This window comes from Theropithecus gelada, chromosome 6 (assembly GCF_003255815.1).
Source record: "Theropithecus gelada isolate Dixy chromosome 6, Tgel_1.0, whole genome shotgun sequence".
NCBI lineage: Eukaryota > Metazoa > Chordata > Mammalia > Primates > Cercopithecidae > Theropithecus > Theropithecus gelada.
In genome coordinates, this window is record NC_037673.1 from 68,334,845 (window position 1) to 68,348,216 (window position 13,372).

The window sequence follows — 13,372 nt, forward strand, 5'->3', positions numbered from 1 at the left end:
CAGAGCGAGACTCCGTCTCAAAAAAATAAGAAAATAATTATATGGCTGAATTATTAACAGGTAATTTAAGGCAAGTTTATTGCTTGAAGAAGTTAAATATCTGACTTCATTTATTTCATGGCAATTTTTAACTTTTAAGAGAATTTAAAAATATGTTTTGTTTCCTTTTAAATTACTCATTGGAATGGGTTGTAATTGAAAATGGAAAGTAGTTTTTAAATGATGACATACAAGGTTTTATAGTGCTGTGATGACCTGAGCGGAGTTGTGTGCAGAGAAAATGCTCTTTTTGCCTCTACATGTGCTTCACTCTTGAAGATTTCAGTGCCAGTCAGAGTTTGGGAACATCATACTAACTAGAACAAGCTTGGAATATATTATTTTTTAAGAAGACAGGTAAAACAATGATGTTAAAATAACGTTCTCTTCAACACACCAGCTCTTCATCTTATAGCACTTTGAGAGGAGGGTAATACTGAAGAATGATTCAAAGTCTTTAGCGTCTTCGCTTGTGCAATGGAATGAATAATACCTGCCTCATGAAGTTGTAAGGATTAAGTGCAGTGCCATTTGGAAAGCACTTAGCAGTGTTTAATGAAGATGTTAGCTATTGCTAATATTGTTGGTGTTGATGCCAACTGGTAAAGCCATCAGTTATGTTCTGCTAGTATGAAGTTGCTTTTTGAAATTTTGTAAATACTATCTATGGATTAAACTTATTTTAAGGAAACTTTTTAAATGTTTTTGGAGTTTTTTTTTTTTTTTTTTTGCTTCTAAGTTCAGAGGCAAATGAAAAACATGATATAGGCCGAGCGCGGTGGCTCAAGCCTGTAATCCCAGCACTTTGGGAGGCCGAGACGGGCGGATCACGAGGTCAGGAGATCGAGACCATCCTGGCTAACACAGTGAAACCCCGTCTCTACTTAAAAATACAAAAAAATAACCGGGCGAGGTGGCGGGCGCCTGTAGTCCCAGCTATAGGGAGGCTGAGGCAGGAGAATGCCGCAAACCCGGGAGGCGGAGCTTGCAGTGAGCTGAGATCCGGCCACTGCACTGCAGCCCGGGCGACAGTGCGAGACTCCGTCTCAAAAAAAAAAAAAAAAAAAGAAAAACATGATATAAATTAACAGCAATTATATTTGTTACATGAAGATGATCTTATATATCTTTGTCCACTTAATTTTTCCAATATTATATTTTTTGACATTGGAGGAAAATGATTTCAAAAAAATTTTTTGTTGTTTTTGAGACAGTCTCACTCTGTCGCCTAGGCTGGAGTGCAGTGGCATGATCTTGGCGCCTCTGCCTTCTGAGTTCAAATGATTCTCCTGCCTCCACCTCCCAAGTAGCTGGGATTACAGGCACACACCACCATGTCTGGCTAATTTGAGGGTTTTTTAGTAGATACGAGGTTTCACCATGTTGGCCAGACTGGTCTTGAACTCCTGGCCTCCCAAAAGTGCTGGGATTAAAGGCATGAACCACCACGCCCAGCCCTTAAACCAAAAAAAAAAAAAAAATGGATGTTTTTAATGACTAATACTTCCAGCTCTATAATGATGTTTATATCAGGAAACAATAAAGCTCAAGCACAGTGGCCATATATGTAAACTAAATTAACTGAAACTAAATCAGTGGTTCTCAACCAAGGGCAATTTTAACCCCCAGAAGACATTTGACATTATCTGGAAACATTTTTGGTTAACACAATTTGGAGGGGTGCTGCTGGTATCTATGGCTAATGATGCTACTTAACATCTTAAAATGCACAGGACAGCACCCCGCAACAAATAATTGTCAGTATGTCAAGGTTGAAAAACCCTGAGCTATAAATCATACACTAATCTTTTGTTAATCAGTTATACTTATTTTAACTGGTTATAGCAAGTTTGAATGTCAGTCAACTTTTGAATATAAATATTTTTAAAACTACTGTTATCGGCACATTTTGAAATTAAGACTACTTCAAAACTCAATACTATTACTGTTTTATTACAGATGAACCCACAAGATCATTGAGTGGTCTCATCTTGAAGAATAATGTGAAAGCACACTTTCAGAACTTCCCAAATGGTGTAACAGACTTTATTAAAAGTGAATGTTTAAATAATATTGGTGACTCCTCTCCTCTGATTAGAGCCACTGTTGGTAAGTTGTATTACAACAGTTTTGCTTACTTTGTTTGTAACTGTGTCGTTTTTAGAGATGACAGATTATTTCCTTAGGAATTTTTATTGGTTTATGTTAAATTGTGATGGGGAAACTTTCATTGCCTTAAATGCTTTCAAAATGGTGTAATCATGGTAAAAGCTCTCTCATCCAGTGAAACCAGTGACCCTGAATAAAAGGAGAGCCTAATTAAACTTAGCTTAATCAGAGTTCGTTAAAATGGGGCATCAACAAGTGATACTAATTTGCAGACACTACTATTTCTTGAGCGTGCAGATTGGAGTTCTGGTTTTTTGTTTTGTTTTTTGTTTTTTGTGTGTGGGGGGTGAGGGCGTTTGAGACAGTCTCTGTTGCCCAGGCTGGAGTACAGTGGCACAGTCTTGACTCACTGCAACCCCCACCTCCTGGATTCAAGCAATTCTCCTGCCTCAGCCTCCCGAGTAGCTGTGAATACAGGCACCCGCCACCATGCCCGGCTAATTTTTGTACTTTTTAGTAGATACAGGGTTTCACCATGTTGGCCAGACTGGTCTAGAACTGCTGACCTCAGGTGATCCGCCTGCCTCAGCCTCTCAAAGTGCTGAGATTACAGGCCTGAGCCATGGTGCCTGGCTTGGAGTTCTTATTTTCTGCCTAGCGTAATGCATGGGATGTAATTTCTTGTTTCACTTTTACAGGTAAAGAAATACTTTTTGATTGTTTATGAAAAACCTAAGTGTATATAGGATTCTAGATTTTTACTATTTTCTCCCTTGTTTTTAAATATTTGCCTTGTCAGTAATTCAGCAGCAACTTTTTAGTCTTTTCAGAGCGTTCAGCTTATTTTCAGGGGCAATACAACTTTCTGTTAGCTTATGTAATACTGAATTAACATGCTTAGTTATAGTAACTCGTATAAATCTATTTGGAAACACACACAACTGGCTGTTGGTTAACACCATATACCAACCAATGGAAGCAGTAATAAATAGCCATACTGAAGAGGAGCTTACTAATGGGCAGACTTTAGTATACCATGGGCTTAAACAGCTAACTTTTACAAGGACCTGGAAAGCGTCTGTTAATCTACCCAGGCTGGTTAAATGAAAATCAGTTAAATGAGTCAGATGCTTTCATTAAGAGTTCTGGCTGGGCATGGTGGCTCACACCTGTAATCACAGCACTTTGGGAGTCTGAGGCGGATGGATCACCTGAGGTCAGGGGTTCGAGACCAGCCTGAGATGGTGAAACCCTGTCTCTACTAAAAATACAAAAAAATTAGCCGGGTGTGGTGGCACATGCCTGTAATCCCAGCTACTTGGGAGGCTGAGGCAGGGGAATCGCTTGAACCCTGGAGGTAGAGGTTGCAGTGAGCCGAGATCACACCATTGTTCTCTAGCCTGGGTAACAAGCGAAAATCTGTCTCAAAAAAAACACAAAAGTTCCTATTTTGTCTTGTTGTGAGTTTGAAAAATATTCATCTCTTACTTACAAAGCATTGGCTCTATCACATCCCTCTAGATATTCTTGTATTAAACAGTGCCATCATTGACACTGATTTTAAATTTGATGGGTAGAGGACATTTGTGGTTTAAGAAAAAGGACTCCCTAGATTAATATACTCTTATGTACCTTAAGGCTTTACCTACTCTTGATACTGTTAAAAAGAATGGTGAGTGTGTGCCAGCCTTTTCCATTTCAGATCTAGGAGAGAAGTCCCCATACATAAGTGGAATGGGATTTGGAGGGAAGGTGGGTTTCCTCTGAGAGTTGGGAACTCAGCTGAAAGGAAAGGAGAGGATTTAGAAACTAGATATGAGATTGTTTCTTCCTAAACTGTATTTCATTATAAACCTATCTTTAAGTGCCGTTTGGTCCAAACTACAGTACTTTGTGTCTTTAAATTTGAAAGGTTAGAAGTAATAGTATTGGGGAGAGAAGAATTGGTTTTATCTCCCAGTGAGTACTTTCACCTTCCATAAGGTTTTTGAACATGTTTAGGAGCTGACTTTATCTTGGGAATTATTTAAGCACTTATGTATCATCTGACTTATTTAAAAACGGAGATTGGTGAAATTGACTTATGTAGGTATTTTTATTTCTTGCTGTGTATTAGTAGAATACGAAAGGTCTTTCATTTTAGTTTATGTTAAGTAGATATTTAAGTATTCTAATTGTGAGGGACCATTGTAGTTTTCAGTGTAGAAACAGCTTTTATTTAGTTGCTTTACTACAGATGAAGGAGCTTCAAACATAACTGCAGTGTATTTTCAAATGACATGATGTCTGGGATTTCATAAAAGAGCAATTAGGAATGTTAAGGTGGTTGTGGGTAGAAGTATGGATGAAACAACATTGACCATGTATTAATGATTGTTGAACCTAATTAATGGATACATTTAGTTCATTGTATTTTTCTATTTTTATGTATATATGTGAAATTTTCTATTTTAAAAAGTCTGTAATGTTAACTAGATAAAACAGCTATGAGCTTGAAATAAGTTAGCTAAAAATGAGTTCATTTTTGTCCCTCCTCCCTTCACACACCCCTTCCAGCTATATGTATTAGTGAAGGTGGTGAAAGGTGTGATTGACAGATTCTTCCCAAAGAGGGGAGAAATTATTTTGGGGGCACAGCATTAAGACTCTAAAGTATTGGCCAGGTGCGGCGGCTCACGCCTGTAATCCCAGCACTTTGGGAGGCCAAGGCGCGGGCATCACGAGGTCAGGAGGTCAAGACCATCCTGACTGACACGGTGATACCCCGTTTCTACTAAAAATACAAAAAATTAACCGGGTGTGGTGGCGGGCATCTGTGGTCCCAGCTACTCAGGAGGCTGAGACAGGAGAATGGCATGAACCCGGGAGGTGGAGTTTGCAGTGAGCCAAGATCGCGCCACTGCACTCCAGCCTGGGCTACAGAGCAAGACTTCGTCTCAAAAAAAAAAAAAACCACGTTAAAATATTTCATAATTTTGTTGTTTTGTTTGTTTTGCTTCAGGAAAATTGATGAGTTTATTTAAACACATTGGTGCTTTCCAACAAATCTGGGAAGGTGGTTGTTTTTTTAATCACCTAAATTGCCTAATCTTTGTTTACATGAGAAAAAGGTGTAAAACACTTCCAGGAACATATTTTGTAAGTGAAATAATTTTTGGGGGTTTCTGAAAATCATTTCTAAGAATTGGCAACAGGCTTTTCATCAATTAGTAACCTTCACAGAAAATTCTTGGTGTATGTATAGTCATGCAAGTACTCCGACTCTACATTATCAGTTAATGTAGGACTCTGTTCCTCTAGACCCGAGTTTTCCAACCTCAGCACTTAACATTTTGGACTGGATAATTCTTTGTTGTTGGGCTATTTTGTCTGTGCGCTACAGGATGTTAATCAGCACACCTGACCTGTACCCACTAGGTACCAGTAGCAGCCACATACCCTGTTGTAACAACCAAAAATGTCTCCAGACCATGTCACGTGTTGGGGTCAGGGAGTGCCTGACTGAGCCTCTTAAGGGCAAGGACCGTGTGTTATTTTTGTATTTCTTAGCACCTATTAATAATATTTACAATACTTAAATATCTTAATTAAAAGATTACTGATTATAAAAATAGACTTGCAGCTTTGGCTTTAAAAATTTTTATTAACCTTAACAATACATGTTGGGAGTCTTACCAAGGAAGTCTGTTTGGAAGGGACCACATCTTTTTTTTTTTTTTTTTTTTTTTGAGACGGAGTCTGTGCTCTGTCGCCCAGGCTGGAGTGCAGTGGCGCCAACTCGGCTCACTACAAGCTCCGCCTCCTGGGTTTACGCCATTCTCCTGCCTCAGCCTCCCGAGTAGCTGGGACTACAGGCGCCCGCCACCTTGCCTGGCTGGTTTTTTGTACTTTTTTAGTAGAGACGGGGTTTCACCGTGTTAGCCAGGATGGTCTCGATCTCCTGACCTTGTGATCCGCCCGTCTCGGCCTCCCAAAGTGCTGGGATTACAGGCGTGAGCCACCGCGCCCGGCCGGGACCACATCTTAATGACTGTTGGGTAATTCATTAGATGAGGTAAAGATGTTTCTCTTGTTTAGAGAGTATATAGTTTGTTTGTAATTTTATTATTTCAATGAATATTCTCTTGTATGTGTTTGTACACTTACAGGCAGATTTCTGTAGGATTAATTCGTGTAAGTGGCATTATTGGGTCAAAGTGTGTTTAAACTTTTTAAGATTTTAGTAGTTGTTGCCAAGCACACTGATTTCATTCCTGTATTTCTTGTAAATACTGAGAAATATGTCACTTCCCACTTTTTGCAGCTATGCTAGGTATTAGATGCTTCTTCATGTGTGGGTGAGATGATGGGTGCAGGTAAGTTTGTTAGTACATCAACATTCTTTAGTGTTCTGCTAACAGAAGTAATGAATGTGAGCAGTTCGTTAGTACCAAGTTGTAGATTGGGTTTAATTGTTGTGATTTATTGCTTGTTTGTAGTCTTTTTTTAAGTCATGCTTGGTTTCTTTTAGACAGATTCAGATCTTTCTCATTCCCTTAGTTCTTTTATATTTTAACTTTAGGAAAGACTAATTTGCAGGAAGGATCAGGTCTTGCTGCTTTTGGATCTTAATGGAAGGCTATTTTATTAAGTAAGGGCTATATCTTGAAAATGCTATCAGTACATTAATTCTTACTATACAATTTAATTTTTGTGTGTGTGAAGAGTAAATTTGCCAGGAGCTTTACCTTCTAGATTCTTTTTTAGTTCTTTATCATTGGGAGTAACCTTCTCAAAACTAAAGGTGGAAAATTTATATACACAGTAATATTTGCTGTTCAGTAATAGTCATTGAGTGTTTACTAGATGCCAGGCATTTTGTATATATCCAGTTGAATTTTCAAAACAACCCTATGAAGAGTTTCCTTTTTTCCTTTTGCACACTCATGTTTTGCAGCTTAGAATGCATATAATTTTCCTATTGTCAGAATTTATACTGTTCTGGCACTGAAAGATCCATAATCACTAAGCATATTATATCACTAATATGTTTACTAAGGCAGAAAAAAATGTTAACACAAAACCTTTCTGTTGTCCTTGTGTTTGTATTAACACAAAACTTTCCTTACATTTGTGTGTATTTACATAATTCATTGACTGTCACAACTCAGCTGCACAACACAGTTGAGATAATCTGTTCAGTCAGAACAACATGATCAGTGAGCCTGGGCCACCCAGCCTCCAAGATCGCCTCTTTGGCAACTCATTCTTGATCCAGTAAGTGGGAACTGTTTTAGGAGTATGTAGCCTGCCTACATGAGGGAGAGTGTTGTAAGCAGTGAAACATGTAGAATTATTCTCAAGTGATGCTTATCTACTTAAGTTTTTCCTACCATGTTCCTTGTCTCTGGTTCCAGATTAAGTCAGGGAGCTATTTTTAGCCTCTTAATGTGTCTTTTATTTGAACCTAACAGACTCGTAAGTTCATCACCCAGTGTTAAGTGCTGCTAACATTTTGGTATACTTTCTTTCTACTCTTTCGTATGGATAAATCAGAATTATTATTTTTTTCTTTTGAGACAGAGTTTCACTCTTGTTTCCCAGACTGGAGTGCAATGGCGTGATCTCGCCTCACTGCAACCTCCGCCTCCGGGTTTCAAGCGATTCTCCTGTCTCAGCCTCCTGAGTAGCTGGGATTATGGGCATGCGCCACCATGCCCAGCTAATTTTGTATTTTTAGTAGAGATGGGGTTTCTCCATGTTGATGAGGCTGGTCTCGAACTCCCAACCTCATGTGATCCACCCTCCTCAGCCTCCCAAAGTGCTGAGATTACAGGCATGAGCCACCGTGCCCAGCCATTAGAATTAATTTTAATTGGTGGAACTATTCTTGGTATTATGGCAGAAAAAGAAGTTGCAGTTTTATACTTGGTAAATTTAACTCAAAAACCCTTAGAGGGTGAAATGTTGAAAAACAGTATTAGAAACAGATCGGTTTCTGTGAGGTTTTTTCCCCACAAGATATGCAATGGTGATATGGGTGTCGTCGGTGAGGGTTACTAATTTTTTTTGAGACAGGGTCTCACTCTGCCCGGGCATGAGTGTGGTCTCGTAATCATGGCTCATTGCAGCCTTGACCTCCTTGACTCGGGTGATCCTCTCACTTCAGCCTCCTGAATAGCTGGGATCACAGGTGCATATCATCATGCTCATCTGATTTTATTGTATTTTTAGTAGAGACAGGGTTTCACCGTGTTGCCCAGGCTGGTCTGGAATTCCTGGGCTCAAGAGATCTACCCACCTAGGCCTCCCAGAATGCTGGGATTACAGGCATGAGCCACCACATCTAGCCAAATGTTATTATTTACATAAAGTGTGTTTGTACATACAGTTACTCACATGGCAATACCTAACATAATGCTGTTGGATTTCCTAAAGAAGTGTGTTTTCGTTCAAGGTATTTTGATCACAACTATAGCCTCCAAGGGAGAATTGCAGAATTGGCCTGACCTCTTACCAAAACTCTGTAGCCTGTTGGATTCTGAAGATTACAATACTTGTGAGGTAAGGATATTGGTTTCATATATAATTGGGTTTTTTCTGTTTTTCTTGTCATGTTATGTATTAGCAGCTTTGGGGGAAAATAATTCCTACGAAACATACAGCTTCTCAAAACTTAGAAACCTAAAGTTACCTTTGTGTTATATTACATTTGTAAATCATTTATTTTTCTGTAAAAACTGTTACATTATAAACCACTTTTACTATATTTCACACAAGGACATATCTTGTTTTTCTGTGATAAAATTATTCTTGGATGTATACGTATGTAATAAACAGTTTGTGTCAAGCTTAATCAGTTAAAGATAGACTGAAATTTACCAAATTCCTGGACCTTGAGTACTTTTTTAACTTCTCTAAATTGTTTTTATGCCTCTTATTATGTGATATCTAAGGGATGCTGAACTTGTGCTTTTGTCGTTTTTTTGGTGGTTTTTGTTTTTGTTTTTAAAGACAGGATCTCACTCTGTTGCCAGGCTGGAGTGCAGTGGCACCATCATAGCTCAACCTCCTGGGCTCAAACAATTCTCCTACATCAGCCTCCCAGGTAGCAGGGACTACAGGCATGTGCTACCATGCTAGACTAATTTTTTCTTTTTTTTGGTAGAGATGGGGTCACGCTGTTGTTCAGGCTGACCCCGAACTCCTGAGCCCAAGCAATCCTCCAGCCTCAGCTTCCCAAAGTGCTGGGATTACAGGCATGAGCAGCTGCACTTCACTAAACTTGTCTTCATTTTTTTGTTTTTTTGTTTGTTTCAAACAGAGTCTCGCTCTGTTGCCTAGGCTGGAGTGCAGTGGCATAATCTCAGCTCACTGCAACCTCTGCCTCCCAGAATCAAGTGATTCTCCCACCTCAGCCTCCCGAGTAGCTGGGATTACAGGCATGAGCCACCACGCCTGCCTAATGTTTTTGTATTTTTAGTATAGATGGAGTTTCCCCATGTTGGACAGGCTGGTCTTGAACCCCTGGCTTCAAATGATCCACCTGTCTCAGCCTCCCAAAGTGTTTGGATTACAGGTGTGAGCCTCTGCACCAGACCATTGTCTTAGTTTTAGTTTTAATTTTTTTTTTTTTTTTTTTTGAGACGGAGTCTCGCTCTGTTGCCCAGGCTGGAGTGCAGTGGCCGGATCTCAGCTCACTGCAAGCTCCGCCTCCCGGGTTCACGCCATTCTCCTGCCTCAGCCTCCTGAGTAGCTGGGACTATAGGCGCCCGCCACCTCACCCGGCTACTTTTTTGTATTTTTTAGTAGAGACAGGGTTTCACCGTGTTAGCCAGGATGGTCTCGATCTCCTGACCTCATGATCCGCCCGTCTCGGCCTCCCAAAGTGCTGGGATTACAGGCTTGAGCCACCGCGCCCGGCCTGTCTTAGTTTTAATCATACGTTAACTCTGACCTGTGGGTGTTCTTTGCCACTGATTAGATCACTAGCATCCTTTTCGTTTGGGGAGAGAGAATGATTTCTCATGGTTAGTGGATACTGTAAGTATCTATTAGCAGGCTTCCAATTTGGGTGGAAATCTATTTTATGTGGAAACCATATTCCGTGTTTTGACTCTATAAAGCAGTGACTCCTCTACCTCTCAGAGAGCAGAGATTGAAGGCAGGGCAGGCACAGGAATAACCTGTCAACAACCAAAAAAAACCCACAGGAATAACCTAACCTAAAAGGGAAAGAAAACCAATCGGGCATGGTGGCTTACACCTGTAATCCCGAGGCCTAGCTGGGTGGATTGCATGAGTTCAAGACCAGCCTGGGCAATGTGGTGAAACCCTATTAGAAAAAATTGGCCAGGTGTGGTGATGTGCGCCTGTGGTTCCAGCTACTCAGGAGGCTGAGGTGGGAGGATCACTTTAACCTGTGAGGTGGAGGCTGCAGTGAGGTGAGATCACGCCAGTGCACTCCAGCCTGGGCGACAGAGCAAGACCCTATCTCCAGAAAAAAATACACCTAACCACACATAAGGTGGTTTTAGGACATGGCAGTTTGTTGCCCAACAGGTGGATACAGGGAAATAGAGAAGATAGAGAGAGGGGGAGTTAGCTAAGTACTGCTTAAAGCCACTTTTCTTGCTCCTTGAAAGAAAAAGAAAAATTGTTCGTTCCCATATACATAAAAATGCTTTGGGGCCAGGTGTGGTGGCTCACACCTATAATCCCAGCACTTTGGGAGGCTGAGGCAGGCGGATCTTTTGAGTCAGGAGTTTGAGAGACCAGCCTGACCAACATGGTGAAACCCCATCTCTACTGAAACACAAAAATTAGCCAGGCATGGTGTTGAATGCCTGTAATCTCAGCTACTCGGGAGGCTGAGTCAGGAGAATCACTTGAACCCAGGAGGCAGGGATTGCAGTGGGCCGAGATTGCGCCACTGCACTCCAGCCTGGGCAACAGAGCAAGAATCCATCTCAAAAAAAAAAAAAAAAAAACTTTGGAAATACACTGATAAGATTACAGAAAAGCTAAGTAAGTAATCATGTGACAGTTGATTGCATTTAAATAGTGCTTTGGTGTGATGGTAGTGACATAAAAGAAGATCAGGCCAGGCGCGGTGGCTCACACCTGTAATCCCAGCACTTTGGGACGCCGAGTCGGGCGGATCACAAGGACAGGAGATGGAGACCATCCTGGCTAACAAGGTGAAATCCCACCTCTACTAAAAACACAAAAAATTAGCCGTGCGTGGTGGTTGGCTCCTGTAGTCCCAGCTTACTCAGGAGGCTGAGGCAGGAGAATGGCTTGAACCTGGGAGGCAGAGCTTGCAGTGAGCCGAGATTGTGCCACTGCGCTCCAGCCCGGGCGACAGAGCAAGACTCCGTCTCAAAAAAAAAGATCAAAATTTTAAGCAAGCACTTTCCAAGAATACAAAATTTAAGCTGCAGTAATTGTGAAATTGTTGAGCTGGTGTACTACATAGAAGTCATACTGTAAATAAACAATATTCCCATCCATCTGCACTAAAGATAGTGGTTTTCCAGATGTTGGTATGTAGTGATAGCTAAATGTTTGTTCTTATTTGAAATTTTTAATTGCCACATGGGTAACAAGTTCACATTTAATTTGATGTAATAGGGTTTCAGAAGTAAAGTTTTTTTTTAAAAAAAAACCTTAATAATTAAATATGACTATTTTAGCATGACAATTAAAATTCCTGATATTTAACGCATATTAAATTGAAGACTGAAATTTAATATATTGATTAAATTTTAAGACTTAAAAATATTTTCAGATTTAATATTTTTAAGATATTATAAAATCTAAAAGGATGTTGAGTAATTTCCTTAAAGGATTTTACCTTCTGTTGGACACGTTAAAACTGTGAGGGTCATAAGATGGGAACTCTCCCGGCACGTAGAAATATCCCGCCGTGGGTGAAAGTTCCCAAAGACCTGAAAGATCCAGAGGTGTTCCAGGTCCAGACGCGGCTGCTGAAAGCCATGTTTGGCCCGGACGGATCTCGAATCCCTTACATCGAGCAAGTGAGCAAGGCCATGCTCGAGCTGAAGGCTCTGGAGTCTTCAGACCTCACCGAGGTCGTGGTTTACAGTTCCTATTTGTACAAGCTCCGGACCAAGTGGATGCTCCAGTCCATGGCTGAGTGGCACCGCCAGCGCCAAGAGCGAGGGATGCTCAAACTTGCGGAAGCCATGACTGCCCTCGAACTAGGCCCTTGGATGAAGTGAACCAGCTTCCAGCCAATGCAATGAAGGCCAGGATGCAGAGATTAGGTTGTGGCCAGAGCTGGAGTGATTCCTTCAGCTTGGTTTAAAATCTGCTCCAGCCTAAAGAGTTAAGGAAAACGATCTGTTTAGGGGTCTCTGCCCTTAGCTCTGAGTCTTGTTATGAATATCTCTTTGATGGTTGCCAATAAAAAAAAGTGGGTTTTTTTTTTTTCCATTTTTTCTCATTTTAAAAAATAAGAGTCCTTTGTAGTGACATGGATGCAGCTGGAAACCATCATTCTCAGCAAACTATCACAAGAACAGAAAACCAAACACTGCATGTTCTCACTCATAGGTGGAAATTGAACAATGAGATCACTTGGACACGGGAAGGGGAACATCACACACCGGGGCCTATTATGGGGAGGGCGGAGGGGGGAGGGATGGCATTGGGAGTTATACCTGATGTAAATGACGAGTTGATGGGTGCTGACGAGTTGATGGGTGCAGCACACCAACACGGCACAAGTATACATATGTAACACACCTGCACGTTGTGCACATGTACCCTAGAACTTAAAGTATAATAAAAGTCAAAAAAATAAGAATAAAGTTTTAAATAAGTTGAAAAAAAAAAACTGTACTATGGAGAATAAGCATCAAGTTGCTGCTGATGGAATTATATAATATAAACAGTAAAGTAGGTGGATGGGTAACTAGTAGGTTATATGTTACGTGCAAAGGCTCTGGATTTTCCCCTTTAGTATTAAAATTGTTTTAGGAAAATGGTCGCCAATTTGCATTGCCTGCCCTTGCAACAGATTTTGTCACCAGTTACCCGGTGAATACTTTTATATGTAAGTAACTTTACTTTTTTGAGGCAGAGTTTTGCTCTCTCACCCAGGCTGGAGTGCAGTGGTGCGATCTTGGCTCACTGTACCCTCTGCCTCCAGGATTCAAACGATTCTCATGCCTCAGCCTATGGAGTAGCTGGGATTACAGGCATGCATCACCACACCCAG

At 40.7% G+C, this 13,372-nt stretch overlaps 2 protein-coding genes across 9 annotated transcripts in view; both read left to right on the forward strand.

Moving 5' to 3' along the window:
• Positions 1 to 13,372, forward strand: part of TNPO1 (transportin 1) — a 100,150-nt gene that overhangs the window by 38,566 nt on the left and 48,212 nt on the right. For 7 of the 8 annotated variants that reach the window (XM_025387084.1, XM_025387091.1, XM_025387088.1 and 4 more), the window contains exons 4-5: positions 1,999 to 2,148; positions 8,585 to 8,691. In XM_025387084.1, the coding sequence (XP_025242869.1) occupies positions 1,999 to 2,148; positions 8,585 to 8,691 (257 nt within the window). The remainder of the gene's footprint in view (positions 1 to 1,998; positions 2,149 to 8,584; positions 8,692 to 13,372) is intronic. The other variant, XM_025387090.1, reaches the window with a different exon arrangement.
• On the forward strand, positions 12,012 to 12,584 carry LOC112625779 (developmental pluripotency-associated 5 protein-like). Its single transcript, XM_025387093.1, has one exon. It carries the CDS (start codon positions 12,021 to 12,023, stop codon positions 12,369 to 12,371), a length of 351 nt encoding a protein of 116 aa, XP_025242878.1. The 5' UTR covers positions 12,012 to 12,020; the 3' UTR covers positions 12,372 to 12,584.

Bases quoted from the DNA above. Each gene is read 5' to 3' on its own strand.
- LOC112625779 (XM_025387093.1), top strand. From the start codon at position 12,021: ATGGGAACTCTCCCGGCACGTAGAAATATCCCGCCGTGGGTGAAAGTT.